The following is a 19,168-nucleotide window of genomic DNA, read 5'->3' as shown; positions in this document are numbered from 1 at the left end:
AGCCCTGGGAGGGCAGGTGATGGTAGCCCCATTTCAGAGACAAGAGGCCGATGCAGAAGGTCAATGACATACACTGGGTGACCCCGGTTAGTTAGTGATAGAGTCAGAAGAGGTGGCAGGGCCTCTGACTGCAGGGGTGGGGAAGAGAACACATGCAGATTTCATTATCGCGCCCCGAGAGTGAGTGCCAGGTAATGTTTGTCACCACCGATGGACTGACTGATTCCTCACAGTGAATTTGCACACCTGGGGATTCTCATAGCCAGAACCAGGCTGCGGGTTTTTTGTTGAGTCTGAAGAATGGATTGGATTTCCTGGTCGTGCCTAAGAGGTCCCATGGATGCCCCTTGCAGGCCAGGCAGAAGGTGTATCTTTCCCTTCCTATGTTGTTCCTCCCTCCGATGATTGTTGAGAAAAATTTCTTCCTCATCCAGAATGTCTGGCTCTCTGGGAAGAAAGAGGAAACATAACTTACTCCATCAGGCCAAATACGTGTTGTGTCAAGGCTTTTGGAGGTGAGGACATTCTCAAATCTGCCCTGGGCAAAGGCTAGGATGGGAATAAGCCTCCAGACACTACCAGCTGGAGTCTGAGGTGCTGCTGGGCCAGAACTGCGAGCAAATGTTTGCCAGGTAACCTTCACCTCACAGGAATGAGTTCTGGGGCCACAGAAGAGGTGAGTGGCTAAACTAGTTTCTTCTGATGTCATGGGGCTTAACTGCCTTTCCCCTCTGGCCTTCAGAAAAGTTCAAGAATGAAGTTTTCTGTCATGCCAGGAATTGTGTTAAGTGCTTAGGACAGACATGTGAACAAGACCCATTTCCTGTTTTGAAGACACGGATGGTTTAGTGGAGAGAGACGGAGCCATACACAACAAACCAGGTACTACAATGAGAAGTGCTTCATAGTAGCTGTGCTTTAGCACGTGTCTGAGTAAAAAGGTAGGCTTGAGGTGCTGTGTGGCCAAGGTATGAAGGAAAGCTATGAATTTTCTAAAGAAGAGACACACAATTTTGAGTAGTAGAGACACGCGATCTTTGTTCTGTCTTGGATGGCTGAAGCTGTGTTTCTTGTCCTTTCGGGGAGAAAGCCTGGAGGCTGGAGGACTAGTAATGAAGTTATGACAATCATTTAGAGAAAAGACAGTGAGGCCTTGGTGTCTTCGACAGGGGGGGTGGTGCGTAAAGAAAGGGGGGAATTTGTGCGATTTTCAGAAGGAAAATGGCATAAATGTAGGGTGTCGGGGGAAGGATTTAAGGAGAACCGTGGTTTCTAGCCTGGTGTCACTGAGAAACCGTGACGCCATTAACTGAGGTGGCACCAGTTGGGGACAAGGAGGTCACAGACCATGGCAGGGAGGATGAGAGAACATGGAGGTCAGGATGTGGGGGCGAACAGGCTCCCGGGGGTGGAGGAGCAGCCTGCAGGGAGTTGACAGGTTTCGAGAGCTATAGCCTTTATAGGCTGTGCTTTCGAATACTCCCTTCAAAAGGGATGGTCCATTTATTTGCTTCACAGTCACAGTAATGGCCCGAGCCTCATGCCCTTTAAGTCAAAAGACCCATGTCTAAATTGGCAAAAAGCAGCCTTGTCCTCTGCCTCTCAGGACATCTTAGTGTATGGCGCTCAAGAAGGAATACATCTATCATTCCCCCCACCCCCCACCACAACTACGGGGACCATTCACACATGGGCAAAAGTCGAATGGGCTTGGCCAGTTCATGGCCAGGTTTAAAAGCAACTAGAATGGGCGGATGTTTACCAAGCACTCTGGATGAAAATCATTACTTAAGGACCAAGCAATGTGATCCCCATCAGTTGCATAGTTTGTTGCCGTAGCAGGTCCGAGCTAGAAGGGGCTTTTCAGAACTCTCCTCTAAGCTCTCACTTTGTGGATAGAAAAACAGAATTCCTGGAGAGGCTGGACCCTGCATTCCGGCTGGTGTCTCTTAAGACGAAAGGATTTTTTGTTGTTTGGAAAACGGACCACATATTTGTTGCCTAACAGGAGGAACAAAATGAGCAAGCTTTGTAGCCGACGCTTAGTATCATCAAGCATGGGGAAAAGGGCCGTAAACACACAAAGATCTGGTTCGTAACGACTGCTCGGGACCCACAGACACATGGAGTGCAGATGTCCTGGGGATTCAACAAGCGAGTTCTCAAACGCTGAGATCTTTAATTAAGCAGGTGTTTGGGAAGTCGGCCCTGTGTAGCTTCCAGCCTTGGCTGGGTTTGTCTTGCTGAAAAATGGCACCGACCCAGCTCAGCAGCAGGCCTGAAACTGGCTTCAATCGGAGACGTAGGAATGCGCCATTGTTATTTTCTTCTTTCTTATCAAGCCCCATTAGCTTGAGCGAGGAAGGAACAAAAACGGGCTGGGAAAACATGTTGTTTCACTGGGTAAAAATTTACTACCAAGGAAATGATTTTTTGCCGTTTCCAAAAAAGGACCAGTGCAGGCCTTGGAAAGGTGTAGCCCTCCGAATACTTTGGGACAGTTTCTCCCAGTGTCACCCAGTGAGAATGTTTCTCTGTGGCTGATGGGCCTTCTCACAGAGGAGCAGAGACATTCAGCTGAGGTCGTGCACACGGCCTCACGAAGTCAGCCCTTCGCTATTCACAGTGTTGGAGAAGAGAAGACTCAAGAAGAGGAAAGAATCGTAGACTACGCGAAGGGCGGTCATATTTGGCTGTGGGGTTCGGGAGCGTGTGCGTCCGCTTCGGCTTTCGGGCGTCTGCAGTTATAGAATCGTAGATGGACCCGTAGGTGCCAAAGTGCAGAGGTGGATACCGAGGCCCTGTGAAGGAATGAATGCTCCCTCCCTTTGAGCACCTCTTCTTTCGATCTCCTGGCACGTGTCTGGAGCTCTAGGCCAAGAAGTCTGTGGCTCTGGCTGTGGTTGAACCATGGAACTAACCACGCCTGACAGCCCAGTGCCGTCGTCTCGGTGATTTTGGTGAATCCCTGCGAGAGGCAGAAGTCAAGATGCCCCTGTCTTTCACAGCTGCTGGAAACAACATCTCACCAAGCCAGGGAACAAAACTTCCTGGGCACCTGCTATGTGCCAGGCAGTGATAATGGGACCTGTGAACACATTAATTTACTAACTCTCAAAATTCTTAATTTAGTAGCTCTATTTTGCAAGACACCTGAGGATACAAGAGAGTAATGAACTTGATCAATAATATCTAGTTATGAAGTGCAGGAGCCTGGGTTCCCGCCCAGTTCTGTCTGCCCCTAAAATTCTTCTTCTTATTATTTTTTTAACCCACCAGCCCTTTGTGGGGAGTTTCAGCCCACGGGTGTTTTTTTTTTTAAGCTCTCACGCTTTGGTGCTGGGAGAATGGCCTAGGAAATGTTCTTCCTACGAGCACGGGGCGTCATTAGCTTTTGCTTTGTTTCGTTTTGTTTTACAGTTTTTGAAGGTTACTTTATTTCAATCAGAATTAGTGTTATAAAAGCAGTTTACATATTTTCCCTTTAACCTACAGGAATAAATGATGAAGGGTAAATTCGTGTCTATATGTGTAATATGTACATTCAAATATAACATATATGCATATTGTTTATAGTCGAACATATTTATTACGCATATTTATGTCAGCACATTAAGTCTGTTATACCTACTGGTAGAGATTTTTATATAATAATTAGTTTATATAATAATTAGTAGAATGTCCAGCAGCTTTGTGGCTGCGGCCCTCCCCACGCGGTCCTTCGAGTCAGCCTGGAAGATTCCATTTGTTTTGTTGTCCTGGGTTGTTGGGTGGTATAGTCTGATGACTTGGGGCCATTTCCTCCATCTGGTGCCTCTGAGAGATTTCGACTGGACTTGGGGGACATTTTTTATTCACCCTGCCTTCAGGTATCTGCCCAAGGGGATGTGGCTGGGGACGTGGACCCAGCTAGTGGTATGACATCCTCCACAGGTATCCCTAATGCGTGGCCTGCTGTCGTGAGGCTTGGGAGCCCACTGCTGCCTGTGGCCTCCTGGGAGGGCGTCGCGGATGGGGCTGACTGGTTTTGATGACTTTCCTAAGCGAGCAGTTGTTTCAGATTGTGAATCTTTTAAACTGAAAGGACATCTGAAGGAAGGAGTGACAGCTCAGGCGAAGCTGCAGAGGTCAGCAGTGCGGTGGCACTCTGCGCGGAGGATGATTTTCTCCGGGGCAGGGGCAGCGTTGGGCTTTGATCTGCTGCCAGGTTCTGGAGGAGTCGGGAGTGGTTTCCTCCTGTTGCCAGGGCACTGGTTGCCTGGACAGCAATGGACGCTGCCCCACCTGGGGACAGAGCCATGGTTGCTGTGGGGGAACCCTCCAAGTGCCCAGGCAGCCGCCCAGGGCCATGGCTTCCAGGAGGGAGGCTGGGAGCTGGCAGAATGACTCTCAGTGAAGTCTGCTTTGGGGACCGATACAGAGGGACAGTGCTCCACGCCAGCTCTCCCAAATGGCCTGGTGGGTTGGGTGGACACACACGCGCACAGTCGAACATAAAGAATGAATACGTGAATGAGTGAAGAAATGACTGAACGAACCCAGCATTTTTTTTCTCTTGGGAGACTCTTCCCAAATATCACACAGAAAAGGAAAAGAAATAGCAGACACGGCATCGTCCGAGGATAACGGCACTTACTCAGGTTGCCGTCACTTGTACTTTCCACTGATGCAGAAAAGGATGCTTTGCCAAAGAATGTCCTTGGAGTGATTCAATGTATTTTTCCTTCTGTTATTTAAGTCAAATGTATTTAATGTAAGCAATTCGGCTGTGAGCTGGAACGCGCGACAGGTCTTTGAGCCCTGCGTGGAATCCGCGGTGTGGACACTTCCGGCTCAGCTCCTCCAGGTATGTGGGCTGACAGTGGTTTCAGTGGGGCTGGTTGTGTTTAAAGTCCACACACCGAAGTGGTCTTGTCAGCAAGCTGGCTGGGAAAAACGAATCTGTGGATGTAAAGACATTAATGTTTGCTGTTCACGTGTTCATTCGTTCATTCATTCATTCACCAAGTAGTTATTGAACTTTGACTACGGACACGGCATTATACCAGGTGTATTTTGAGAATATAAAGATGGGACACATTTCCGCACCCGCCGCCCCCATTTCTAACTCCAGGGTCTTGAGTTCTCAAAATACATTTATATTGACAATCCATTCAATCAGCGGAATTTAAAAATTTAGTTTTTTGAACGTACATCAGTAGAAATGCAGTATAACCGAGTTAATTCTTTACCACAGTGAAAAGTGGTGGAGTTTTTTAAAAAACGAACTTTAAAGATTTTGTTTCTAGGTTTGAATAGTTTGCCCGTGCCTGTGTGCGTGTGTGTGCATACCCACGTGTGTGCTCATTGAGGCCCCACACGTCCTTCTGAGGCCAGTCTGGTCTGCTCACAGTGTTTGGTTTCTCTCTGTGGGGTTCCGTAGGCACATTGTGTGCGTGTTAGTTACACAAACACAGAGTCTTGGGAACTTGCTACCACTGAGGCCGTCTAAGGCCCTTCTCGCCTTGGGTCTCCCTCACCCTTCATTCCCCCCGAGGCAGGAAAAAGAGCACAAATTCCTAAGGCAACGTTGTTCCCAGGGTACAATTGCCATCCATCACTTGCCTCCGGAAAAATGTAAATATGTGCTGGCCGATAGTAGCATTATTTATTATCCTAGGCTTTGACGTGGACTTGAGCAGGCGCGGCTGCTGGCCAGGCATTATTCACCGGTTCCCCTGGGAGGCTCTGCTGGGTGGGCCGAGCTGGGGTGGAGGGGAGACCGAGGGCAGAGGCAGGCGCTCTTGCAGCTGAGAACAGGCTGGGTCTTTGCCACCAAGGCCATATCTCGTAAGCGTGTCGGGGTGGAGCAGAGGCTGCCGCCACCTTGGAACCAGGGTCTTGGAGGCTGTCCATGTTTAGAGGATAGAAGGCTGGTTCCACACCATGCCAGGCACCTGGTTATTTGGGGGTGGGAATTGATCGGTTTTGTTGGTGCTGCTGCTGGTGGGTGGCAGATCGCGCTGGTGTCACTTGAACCCAAGAGACCATTGCTTCCTGGCCGAATGTTTCATTGAATCAGTTGTGCTTGCTTCCTGAGCACGTAGCCGAAAAGGCCTGTGTTACAAAAGACCCTGTCCTCCAGGAGCTTACGCTCTGGGGCCCTAGGTTCCCCCCACCCCCACCAGTCTGCAATGTGTAATGTCAAGAGGCAGTTAGTTTTTCAGGAGGAGCAGGAAGAGGCAGCAAAAGCCCTCTCTCCTCTGCCAGGGCAGCCGGCTCCCTCCTGAACTCGCTGGGTCCCAGGCGGTGTGACCTGTCATTCCTGCACAGAGTGGGCTTGGAGTCAGGCAGGCAGGGAGGCCTGGGCTTGGCTCTCAGCTTGATGCTTAATTAGCTCCTTCAGACAGTTTTCCCATCTGTAAGATGGGGATCATGAGCCCAAATTTAGGGTGCTTGTGAGAATAAATACATAAGAGAGTGTCGGGCACACTATACAAGCTCAGTGAATTGCAGCTTTTAATGTTATTTCCAACTGCAGGGGAGGCAGTGTAGGTGAGCGAACTCCGACTACAGGGGTGAGAGGGGCGAAAGGTGTAGATGGAGGGGGTAGGACTGACAGGAGGAAGGGCGTCGGCGTTGCGCCAGGTGGATCCAGGGCTTTGGGTCGAAGTGAGAGTGTGGTGTCAGGAGGTCCCGTTATAGGATTCTGAGTGCTCTCCCTAAGACAGTGTGGGGATAAAGGGACGAAGGATTCGTTACAGTTGAAACAAACACTTTTGAGTGCTGAATGTGTACATCAGATATCTTGAGAAATATGACCGTGGCTATGGCTTGGTCTTTATGCTTTGAAACTCAATTAAGACGGGACCAACTTGGATGCTGGTACCTGTGCGCCGCCAGGGAGATGGAGATGTACACGTGGTAGCATAGAAAACCCGAGTGTGGGGAGCAGGCGGCAGGAGATCAGCCGCAGGAGGGAAGACCGGACGGCTCCGTGAAGCCTCGCAAGGGGCAGGAACCCCCGGCCGAAAGGTTTTCATGGATGGATCCAACCCCGGGACTTGAATACAAGCTTCCTTTGGCAGGTGACATTTCTTTTTCGTCTATTGTGTTCTCAGAGGGGTTTATCATAGCTCTGTGCACACAGTAGGTACAGAGAAGACCCCTTTTTAACACGTGAGTGGATCAGACAAAAAATCAAGTAACGGGTATTATCCGGGCGACCCGCTTTGAGAAAATGATGGGACAGGATGGCAGAAGAGTGCTTAAGCATGTCTGTTCTCTTCTTGGCTATTTCCCTTCGTGGATTTCTGGGGAGCAGACTAGCTGTGCCCCCTCCAGTACGGCCAGTCTCTCCCAGTGGTACCCATCAGGGAAGTGCCTCCAACCTCTTGGATATAACCCAGGGACACTATCAACAGCTCTCAGCCGGACAAGCAAGCAGCCGGCACTTCTGGTGGCTCCAGGGCTCTAAATAGATGCGGGTAACGTTCTTTGGACTATGTCTGTGTTACAGATGTGGACGAGTGTGCAACGGATTCCCACCAATGCAATCCTACCCAGATCTGCATCAACACCGAAGGAGGGTACACCTGCTCCTGCACGGATGGCTACTGGCTTCTGGAAGGCCAGTGCTTAGGTAACAGCTCTCTGGGGCCCATGGAAACTCTTGGAAGTTAATGGCTGCCAGGGGTATTATGAAATGTGGGCATAGCTGGGTGGGCTTTTCTTTGGAGTAGGGGGAGGTGCAAGGCTCTTGAGGTTTACGTCTATCACCACCTTTTAAAATCAGTTGTTACTGTCACCATCATGTCAATATTAGAATTTTTGAATGTATTTTTTTAAGGGTTCATGTTTAATCTTACCTACACCTTCCTGTCTTCAGGAAGTTTATATCCAAGGCAGGAAAACGATAGAGGTGGGGGTTATTCTCTCCCAGTTAGAAATCACAGTAAGGGAACACTTTGCTTCGTCACAGAAAAGTTCCAAGTCGCAAACGTGCATCAGTAGATTCTGAGCTAACACCATCTCCTCCCCACACCCCACCATAGCCACCCCACACCCGCCCCACTAGCTGGCCTTTTCTTTTTATTGCTACGGAGCCAGCGATCACCAACTGAGAATTTTGTTCCTTGCAGTTGGCATCTGCTATATGATCTCTCTGTATATTTTCACTGGAGGGTTATTTCCTTTCTTCCTCTCCAGTGTTCGGTCTAGCCAAGTGAATGAATTCACAGCAATCTCTAGCTGTCACTTCAATTTCTATTTCTAGGGTGTGATTTCTATGCTGTTTTCTTGGAAAAGCCCTGCCAGTTTAAATTCTCTAAGACACTGTTCTGTTGCCTGAAAGTCAGTCCTGGAGGAGCTGAGAAATAAATCCAAACAACATCATGGAAAGAAAAGAGAAAGGTCCCTTTTTCCAAGTCTCTCTTGATTGAGACTGAGTTTAGGTCGGCTCTAGAGCCCTGTCTGCAGCCTCCTCGGGGCCTGATAAGCCGGCCTAGACTTGGCTCGGTTCTCCTTTCCAGGCACGCCCCAAAGAGCTGGCCGCACAGGGCATTTGTGAGTGTGATGGTCGCCATGCGTTTTAACCAACCTCAGCTATTATGGAAAATTTGATGCCACTGCTTTGAACATAAGCAGTTCATTGTGAGTGAGTTCTTTGTACGGGAACTTAATGTGTAGAATTTCAGAGCTGGAAGGGATGTTAGATATTATGTCATTCAACTTTTATAGAGTTGGAAACTGAGACTCAAAGAGGAGGGACATTTTGGACAAAGTGAATTGGGTCTAAAATCTGTCTTCTGTTTTTCAGTCCAGTTTTCTCCACCACAAGGGGGTGCTAGAGAGGATCGGGTGACAGGGACACAGGCTGGATCACACAGGCGGTAGGGCCAGCCACTGGGACACTCCTCCACCTGGGAGGGTGGTTGTCCTCCACACAGCGTGAAGCTCTGGGACAGATGCTCCTGGGTGTCTAACGTGGTGCCACATGCACAGCCTGCTCACACTTCATATCCAAAGTAAAGACCTTTCTTAATCGTGTCTGAACTCACGCCCTCTCCTGGCCAAACTCTACTTTCTCTTTCAAAATACAAGTTCCACAGCTGTCTACCACCCGCTCTGTGCACTTTTGGAGGCATTGCTTTTGCAGAAAAGTAAGGGGCTGGGGGCTGCCTTTCCTCTAAGGTGCCCCTAGGCAGAGTCTGCCCTCCCCTTTCCCTGTTGCTTCCCTGTCCTTGGCTATGTGCCCAAGTGCACCCTGGGAAGAGGTCAGGACTAGCAACTGCACAAGTCCTCGTGCTTTCTCAGCAGGAGCTGCGTACTGCTCAGTGGGCAGTGGGATGGGCCAGGTTAGAAGTGGCTGGGACTCAGATCAGACAGAATCACAAGGGCAGGTCACAGCTTCTGGGGAAGGTTGAACAGTAGGTAAGGTGGAGGTGAGGGTCTTTCTGACAGCAGGTGGTCGGAACTAGGCACAGAGACTGAGGTTCTGAGCTGGCCTCCAGAGCCCTGGATGAGCTCCGATTCCAAAGGAACCAGGATACGAGGGAGAGAATGTGATTAGTTTAGGGGAGGTGAGGATGTGATAAGAACCAGTTACAATTACAGTTAGATTAGTTGGTCACAGCCAGTGCTTGTATAGATGAGGACTCTGTCTGTACCTGTAGGCTTCATTTAAGACCTCCTTTCCCACAGGAATGAATCCCCCAGCCCATCAGCCCATCTACCTGGGGGTTGGGAAGTGCTTTCCCAATGACATCGGGCTCCCCACTGACTGGTACATGTCAGCAGGGAGGCCATATTGCCTGGCTCTGCCAATGGATCCATTCATCCACAGAGCTGCTCGGGAAAGGCCAGCCAGGGCTTGCAAGCAGTGTGTTTATCCAGAGTTTTATGTCTGCTCTGGTGCATGGAGGGGATCCAAGGTGAACTTTGGAGTCTTTGTGTTACTGGCTTCATGGGTTTCCAGACTGTAGTGCTATCTAGCTCATCCTGGCCTATACATGATCTCATTTCTGACACCTGGACGTATTCATTGTCAGTGGAGCCGGCAAGGAGCCTGCTGGAGTTAGGCTGTAAATTCCTCTTACACTTGAAGCTAGCTGTCCTTTCCCAGGGCAGTGAAACATCTATATAAAATCTTGGAGTTGACTCTTAATGTTGGATACAATCTTAGAGGCCATCTGACCCAACATCCCTCTCTAAGCAGAAATTTCTACTATAGCTTTCGAGATAGGCTCAGGTATTCGCAGGACGGAGGTGGGTTGGGAGGATGGTAGGGAGATCGAGCTTTGGACCCCAGAGGGCGTCGCCATCTCTGACGCTTAGTAGGTCCTGTCTTCATGTTAGTTCCCTTTCACGTCCCTTCGTGATCTCTCTCCAGAAGAGATGGGGGTGGCATCGGCGATTGAGAGGAAATGTCACCTTGCTCGCATTTCTGTTTCCAGACATTGATGAATGTCGCTATGGCTACTGTCAGCAGCTGTGTGCGAATGTTCCTGGATCCTATTCCTGTACATGCAACCCTGGCTTCACCCTCAACGAGGATGGAAGGTCTTGCCAAGGTAGGTGATGTGACCAGTAACTGGAACATGGTGTGCAGCACTAGATACTGTCTTCCTCGGAGCCTGACAGTTTAGTTGGTGGGAAACGCTGTCGTTAAAGGGATTTGCTGCTCATCGTCACTGCGTGTTCAGCCCCATCGCTTACAGAAACCCGAGACCCCAACCGAGGCCGTAGGAAACGGGTCAGAATGGACTCTGAGTACTGCCGAGATTAGGAGCACGGCCATCCGTCGGCCGGGTGCTCACGGTTTCGTGGGTTTGCTTGTCTCGGTCTGTGATCAGAAGGAACCCTGGTGGCTTTCTTGGCTAATCGGAAATTTTCTTGCATATCTTGTAGCCTAAGTTCAATTCCTGGGGCCCAAAGAAGGGGTCGGTCAAAAAGAACTCCTGACCCGTGATGAATTGCGAAATACACACGGACACTCTAAGCACGGGTTTCGTGGGCAGTTTCGATGCCTCTCACTACGTTTTCCCCTTCAGCCTGTGTTGGGAGGGCCTGTTACTTAGCAAGGAGTCTGGCGGTGGTGGTAACTTCCCCTAATCTTAGCAGTCCCCGTAATCAGAATGAAATGAAGGCATTTTCTCGTTTTCACATGATCACTTCAAATACTGATAAGTAAGAAAAACAAGCTACGTGCCTATTGCGGTTTTCATATGAAGGTTTCTTCTGCTCAGGAAATGAATGGGGGACTTAAGACTCAAGGAATTAGCGCAGGTCCTGCCCGGCCTCCAGCTCCCCACCCCCGGCCCCTGGCTCCCCACCCCCGGCCCCTCGGCCCGGGCCTCCAGGCCCTGGCAGCTGCTCCGTCCAGGGTGGAGGCCGTGCCGGAGACTCAGAACAAGGTCTTTGTCTGGAGTCCGCCACAGGGTTTTGCAGGGCCCATTTCCTTGTCACACCATTCGAGGTCTGGCCGGCAGGCTCCTGGCCAGCTAGATGGGGATGTTATGTCTCCATTAGTTTAATCGTATCTAAATCATTGAATAAACAGGAAGGCATCAGCCTTAAAGAGTTTGATCCTGGCTTCTTTGCAAGTCTCTCCTCCAAAGCTGGTTCTGCTCATTGTTCCAAGAAGTCTCGACTGTTTTCCTCTTGCCCGGAGAGGTCAGTTTCTTCTGAGAGCAGAGGCCAGGCTGGGAGGTTGAGGGAGCTGACAGAGCAGGGCCTTTCCGACCCACTGGAGCAGGGAGCAGGCGCCTGGCTCCCTTGCCACTGCGATAAGTGGCTTAGGGCAAAGGCAGGCTTCTCCATGCCAAGGCCGGAGGTTAGAGGTGCCAGCCCAGGTTTTCCTCCAGAGGCTGGCTGCTTGCTGTACCCGACACCTCTTGAGGAACAGCCAGGCACAGCAGAGCCAAAAGTCCCATGTGTCCTTGAGGCCTCTCAGGGACGGGCCTGTGACAAGAAGCAGATAATCCACCTGGCAGCGCCAAGTCCAGTAGCAGGCACAGCACCCGGGCCTGGACACGGGCACGGACACGGGCACTTGGCCACTAGAATGTTGCGTCAGCAGGGCCCGCTGGTGTGACATGGGATGCTTCAAACTCTATTGAGCTTTTGTAATCCTGAAAGCTGATGGGAGGGAGGGGGCTTTCACTCTTCCAAGCATTGTCACGTCTGCTCATTTCATTGAATCCCAACAGTAGCCTTGGGAGGTAGGCAGGGCAGTGTTTGTGGCCCTGCTTCACGGATGAGGAAATCAGTGCTCAATGCATTAAGCGATGTGGCCAGAGTCACACGGCCAGGTGGTGGCAGGGTTGGGAGTAGAACCAAGGGTCCAGTATATAGGACTGGGGTGCAGTCTGCTCCCACAGGACTCAGGAGGGCATCTGAGCATGTGTGGATCCCGGTACCAGTGGGAAAGGGCAGCCAGGGTCCCAGGGGGCCAGATCCTTTGGGTCCTGCTGCCCTGCAGAAACAGCTGAGAGCTGAGAGAGAGCAGGACTCACGCTCATTCATCTCCATGTGGCCAGAGTCTGGCCGGAAGCTGAGGACGCCAGCCCTAGTACTCGCCAGTGCCATCCTGCCTGAACCTCCACCCCATGGCCTGGCACCACGACATTTTCCAGGTGGAGAGCCTCCAAGCTCCCGTGGGCACCGGGGGAGACTGGTATCTGGCGGGGCCTTCTCTGCATGGCTGTCTATGGTTTTTTTCTTTCTGAAAGCTCCAAAAATGCCAGGAAGTAGGAACCGTATGGGCGTGGGATTAGCTCTCCTCCTTAAGAAAAGCTTCTCAAACTGCTTACCACTAAGGCTTTTAACTGAAAACACTCAAACCTCTATTCAGAGTCTTAAGAGGTTTACCTGGACTTTTGAAGGGGATAAAAATTCTCTCAGCCGGAACTTTGGTCATTGGCATAAGGGGCATGGGAGAGGGAGTGCTTAGAACTGGCTGGTCAGCTGGTGCTAGTAGAAGGGGGCTCCCTCGGCCCCCCCACCCCCAACCCAGTGAGCTGTGTGGAATGAATCGGGTTTTATGGAAAGACCCCTGACTCACATTCTAGTTCCAGCTGTGCCCTTGTTAGCTTGGGGATTTGGGTACATCTCTCAACCTTAACCAAATGTTAACATCTCGTTAATGTATAATCGATGTACTATAAACTACACTGTTAAAGGTACATGATTTTATGCACTTCAGCGTATGTATACCCCCATGAAACCATCCCCACACTCAAGATAATCAATATTCCATGGTTCCTAACGGTTTCCTTGTGCCCCTTCGTGGTCTCTCCTTAACCTACTGAACTTGTACCATGGGGCAGTGGTCCTGAAGCAGGGCTGTTATTTAAGGATTCATTGAGTGCGAGATCCTTCTATAATCAGTGATGTTATTTATGCAAAATTATCTTAGCTTGGGTTTCCATGACAACATACCGTAAACTGGGTGGTTTAAACAACAGAAATTAATTTTCTTACAGTTCTGGGGGTTAGAAACCCAAGATCAGGGCACCATCACGGTCAGGCACTCAAGAGGGCTCTCTTCTGGGCTTGCAGATGGCCACCTTCTCTTCTGCAGCCTCACGTGACAGAAAGCGCAAGAGCAAGCTCTCTGGTGTCTCTTTTTATAAGGACACGAATCTTATCCTGAGGGTTCCACCCTCTGCACCTTATTTAACCTTAATTACTTGCCAAGGCCCCATCTCCAAACGCCATCACCCTGGGAGTTAGGACTTCAACATGAACTTGGGGGTAGGGAGACACGATTCAGTCCATAGCAATATTAGAGTTATTATTAGAATTGTCACACTTATTTGTGTACCTGAAATGTCAGAGTCAGCGGGGGTAAGGGAAGAGCTCATTGGGAATGCGATGTAGTAGGTGACAGGAAAGAGCAGATATCGCTTAGAAATTCCTGTTGGTGGCCGTGGGAGAGTGGCCTTCTTAGGAGGTGTATATGCGTACCTGTGTGTACCTGTGTATGATGTGTATACATGTTGTTTCCACTCTTCTCACCTTGTGAGCCCAAAGGGACATATGGATGGAGCCCTTGGTTCTTCAGTAAACGTTTCTGGGGTCTGACTTCTCAATCCGATAGGTCCTACATGGAGATTCTTGGTCCCTGTGGATCTGGTCTCCCAGTGGTAGTAGCTTTTGTTGCCAGTGCATTTTTTTCTCTCTCGTTAGTGTGGATGTTTTGTTGTGGGAATGGTCAGTGACATATATGCTTTGCCTTTCCACAGATGTGAATGAGTGTGCAACTGAGAACCCCTGTGTGCAAACCTGTGTCAACACCTACGGCTCTTTCATCTGCCGCTGTGACCCAGGATATGAACTTGAGGATGACGGAGTTCGTTGCAGTGGTAATGGGCGTTAGCATTGGAGGTTTCCACCTGCACTAGGGGTAGGGGGTAGGGGTGGAGGGCAGGGCCTTCCTTCACAGGTGTTTCCTCTCATTTCTCAGAAACGTCTCCAGTTTGGGACATTTCCCGCTGCCATAGGGTCACAAACACACAAAACAGAGATGAGTCACTGCTTGAAAGGTGGAGTGGGGTCCCACCTCTCTTGTCATTTGACCCCAAATGCAAAAACCAATGGAGCTATCTTTTAGGGTCTGAAATGGGGGAAGAGTGGGAAAGAAGTCACACAATTTTGCATGCTGGTTTATCTGTCCTCACCCAGCACTGATTCAAATCCTGGGGATAGTGCTTACAGAGGGCGGGGACTCAAGAATAATAGCATGTCTCATAGGGTAGGGTGGGGAGGGGCGTGTGTGGAATGCATGAGATCATGTATGTAAGCGCAGACACTCCGTGAACTTGTAAAATCTCTACAAATACTCAGTGCGTAGCTCCAGTCCTGGCATGTGGTGCGCGTGCAGCAAATAGTTCTCGAATCAATGAATGACTGAACGGGGAATGAATGAAATCTTAGTTTGTCCTGAGAACATAGACGTGATATCTTAGCTGACCTCTTAGAAATTCCTTCCAAGTTTAAGAAGCTATGATTCTCTGCCTATGCCAGATCGTGGACTCTATGATAATTTTCTTATTAACCCTCATTATAAGAAACTTGTAAACTCGTAAATTCCTTGAGAATAGAGGCAGCATCTTACTCATGTTTATTAGCACCCCACACAGAGCTTATGTACAGCTCTTTCTAAGGTTCTTCCTTCTTTTCTCCACCCCCCCCCCTTTTTTTTGGTAAATGTTGAATTAAAGTAAACTCCATCCCATCCACTTTTGGCATCAATAGCAGTTGTAAATGAGCACAGTCCAAACTGATGACGCTTTGCCGTATTTTTCAAAATAAGTGGGCCGTGCCCTAGGGTGTGAAATCTTTTTGTCCTTCAGAATGGAAAGTTTCCTAATGCCGAGTTTCACTGTGCCAGGAACTGACCCCGGTCATGAATGGGACTGTGTGAGAGCACCGTTTAGGACTGGAGCGTTCTAGGGACAGAGTCATTTAAAACAAATGAGCCCCTCTCCCCAGGGCCAAGCAAGCCGGAGCTGTGAGTACGCAGCTACAGACAGCCTTACACTGATCAAATGTCAGTCCTAGAAATGGGAATCGAAGGCCCTCGGACGTGAAAAGCTACTTTCTTCCTAGTTGTCAGTCCCCGCCTCTCCCCCTCCCCCTATTCCTTGGGGAATCTGGGCCAAGGAACATCTTGGTGGGAAGTTTAGCATTAGTTTCTCTGGGGTTCCCTGTGCACCCACAGAGCTTTATCGATCATCGCAGAGGCGGTCTGGGAGAGCGACCGGAGCCAGAGAGAGCCGAGTTCATATGCTGTCTCTACTGGTCACTGCTTTCCCTGGCCATGTGACCTGCTGAGCCTCGGTTTCCTCATTTATTAACAAACACCCTCATGGTGTGGTCACAAAGATTAAGTAAGTTTGTGTACCTCAGTGTCACTACAGGTTAACTTACTCTCAGTACGTGTGAGAGCCCTGTGGCTTCTCAGGCAGCGTCCATCCTTGGTGGTTTGGCAGAGAGGTTCAACTGACTCCCTTTACCCCAGATGGCCAACTTCTCTTCCATGTTCTCACTTTACTCAAACGTAGAGCGATCCCTGGCCACCGAGGACGTTAAGGCTGGCCCTGGGTAGCAGCGTGACACAGAGAGTTTTTTTCCTGTCTCTTCCTATTACCCCTTTCTCAGCTCAACAGGAAAAGCTACCGTCACAGTGTTATGGCAGTTAGTGTGGCCCCGCCATGCAGCACCCAACCCTTCCCAGCCGTGTCCCCTCGTCTCTCAGGGGTTTCTAAGCCAAGCTGATCCCGGAAGCCGTGGTGGGTTCTCAAGCAGATGAGCGAAAATGGCCTCATGTTGTGCTCCCTGCCAGAAACTGGGCTTGTAGTTCAGCTTTGCGGCTTGGGATTGCAGACCCTAGATAAACTGAGTCTGTCTGTTAAGGCCCCTTCCTGCCCAGCCAGAGGTGGGGATGGGTGCTACCCTCTCCCTCCACACTGGAGCTCACCCTGCTCAGGGGGCTCCCTAACCTCGGAACTCCCCATATTCACCGATTGTAAGTCTTGAGTGTGAGTGACTGAGGGAGACATTACAGCATTGTATTGATGAGCGTAGGAACAGGAGGCCGCCTGGGTTCAAATCCCAGCTTTAATGGTTACTCGTTATCTATGAATTTAGTTAAGTTACCGAACCTCAGTAAGCCTCATTTTACCCTTTGTAAAATGTGGCTACTGATAGTATGTTCTTCATAAGGCTGAGATGAAGATGGGGCAGGTAAAGCAGGTGAGACCCCAGAGCTTGGCACCCAGCGAGCTGTTAGATTTTACTACTGCTTCTGTTGAAGGTATGGATGGAGTCTACAAACTTAACAGAAAAAAGCAAGGGCACTCTTTGTTATGAGAGGCTCTGGCTAGAGACTAGGACCCTATAAGGCTCCCGAGGGAGAGGAAGGGGGTGACAGAAGCAGATTTCACAGGGCATGCTCTAACTTTCAAATCAGCATTCCCGTCACCTGAAGACCCCCAGGAGAGACAGGAAGCAGTTTTTCCTTTTTGGCCATGAGAGGCATCAGGTATGTAACACACAGAATTATCCGATGGCAGAGAAGCCTCCTCATGTGCTGACACCCTCTCTGGGTGATTCCAGCCACCAGTGGTGTGCGAGTTAGAGGGCAATCTGAGGACATGTCACATGGGGAAACTAGCGAAAGCAAGTTTTCGGGAAACAACAAATGAAAGAAAAACATGTTTTCTTTGGCGCACTTATTGAATGAGGCTCAAATAGGGACTCCGTTGCCAGACTCTGTGTGTGATGAAGAGTTGGCTTTTCTGCAAGGCCTGCTTCTGCATCAGCTGCCACGGCCTACAGTTCAGGGGCTGCCCCTTCATGTCCCCACCTCTGCAGCCGGAGAGTGGCCCAGCTCCGGGTTTCCATGTCCCAGGGACCATGCTCCTGCCCACCTCATGCCACTCTAGAGTTTTCTCTTTCAAGGAGGTTTTCACATGTAATGAAGTTTTACTATAATGGAGAGCCCCTAACCTTCTGGATATGTCTCTTTTAGTTACGATTTTAGGAATAATGTTGTTTTTCAACATTGGGGCCATTAGTAAAGTTTCTCTTTTAGAAAAGCGGGTCCAGCAAATGTTTTTTGGGTCCTGGGGAAGAAAACTCCAGTGGGCAAATAAATCTCACCTCCAGAGATGGAGGATAGATTCACCTACAGGGGCAAAATGAGTCAATAATGACTAGATAATGTAGCTGAGCCAGGTGCAGAGGGTGTTGGAAGCTCGCTGGAGACAGAGTTCACCTCCCTGTAGGAGAGAATTGTCTAACAATTAGAACTGTCCAAATATCAATGGGCTGCCTCAATAGGTAGTGAGCTCCCCATCATCAGAAGTATTCAAGAAATGAATTGGCAACTTCTTAGCGGTAAAGCTGCCATATATGTCAGAGACTATGGGAGCTGGAGTAGATGACCACTAAGTTCCCATCTCCAGGTCATCTGTGATTATAAACAGCAGATGTAACTTGTCGCCCCCAGATATGGATGAGTGCAGCTTCTCTGAGTTCCTCTGCCAACACGAGTGTGTGAACCAGCCTGGGACGTACTTCTGCTCCTGCCCCCCTGGCTACATCCTGCTGGATGACAATCGAAGCTGCCAGGGTAAGGCTGTCCAGAGGGGCCTAGAGGTGGAAGGTGGGGCCGGCTCTGGATGTCTTGCTCTGGGGAATTCTGCGTGGCTTTGGGAAGCTGACAGAGATGAGAGCGGGAGTGGGTGCTGGGGGCTCCCAGAGTGACAGGTTCTGGGCAGGATGCTTTGGCTGGTGCCTTCCTGCCCTGAGAGTGGTCCCGTCCTTTCTGAGGCCAAATTATCCTTTGGCCTCAGAAAGGACGGGACCACTCTCACTGCTGTAAATGAACTCCGCAGATACAGGTGGAGCCCTCTGAGGTCTGGTGGCCTCCCCAGCAGATAGATCCCTGCAGCCCCTCTGAGGACTGCGCCTGAGCCAACCAGGACTTTCCGCGGTCTGGACCAACCAGGCCCAGGCTTTCTCACGGCCCCCGGAGGGCACCGTGGTCGGCACCCTGGTCATCTTTTTCTTACCGACTTCCTAGAGAACGGATGCCAGAGAGACCTCCCACATCCGACTGCCATGTCCCACTAAGGGTCAGGACCCAGGCTGTGGAAAGGATGGGTCTCGTTCAAATCAGCTGTTTGACTCAATTTCCAGCCCCACACTCCACCCACTGGGGCCAGGGTGGGAGGCAGGTAGCTGATCGACTGACCCATTTTCAGCCTCCTTGAAGCTGCTTTACCCCAACACAAAGCAAGCATTCTCGATAGCAGTGCCAAGCAGTAGAAATATAACGTGAGCTATGAACGTGAGCCGTATATGAAATTTGAAATTTTCTTAGTTGTCCCATGAAAAGAGTAAAAAGAAACAGGTAAAATTAATATTAGGACTATATTTCATTTAATGCAATATTTCCAAAATGTTACTACAGCACGTATTTGATACAAAAATTACTGACGAGATTTTTACATTCTCTTTTTGTGTGTGTTAAGTCATTGAAATGTGGTGTGCATTTTCCACTGACAGCACAGCTCAGTCTGGGCTAGCCACATTTCGAGTGCTCAGGAGCCGCATATGGCCAGTGGCTGTCCTATTGGAAAGTACAGCTCTCTAATAAGATGCAGGCAGCTCCCGCCCC

General features: G+C 49.9%; 1 protein-coding gene across 1 annotated transcript in view; it reads left to right on the top strand.

Moving 5' to 3' along the window:
- The window catches only part of FBLN5 (fibulin 5), a 71,364-nt gene that overhangs the window by 36,219 nt on the left and 15,977 nt on the right, over positions 1-19,168 (top strand). Inside the window, exons 5-8 of the mRNA XM_011373152.2 lie at positions 7,499-7,621; positions 10,434-10,550; positions 14,226-14,345; positions 17,996-18,118. Of these exons, the coding sequence (XP_011371454.1) occupies positions 7,499-7,621; positions 10,434-10,550; positions 14,226-14,345; positions 17,996-18,118 (483 nt within the window). The remainder of the gene's footprint in view (positions 1-7,498; positions 7,622-10,433; positions 10,551-14,225; positions 14,346-17,995; positions 18,119-19,168) is intronic.

This window comes from Pteropus vampyrus, unplaced genomic scaffold (assembly GCF_000151845.1).
Source record: "Pteropus vampyrus isolate Shadow unplaced genomic scaffold, Pvam_2.0 Scaffold219, whole genome shotgun sequence".
Classification (NCBI taxonomy): Eukaryota; Metazoa; Chordata; class Mammalia; order Chiroptera; family Pteropodidae; genus Pteropus; species Pteropus vampyrus.
Note: the sequence above shows the minus strand (reverse complement) of the source record. Positions and strands in the feature narration are given on the sequence as shown.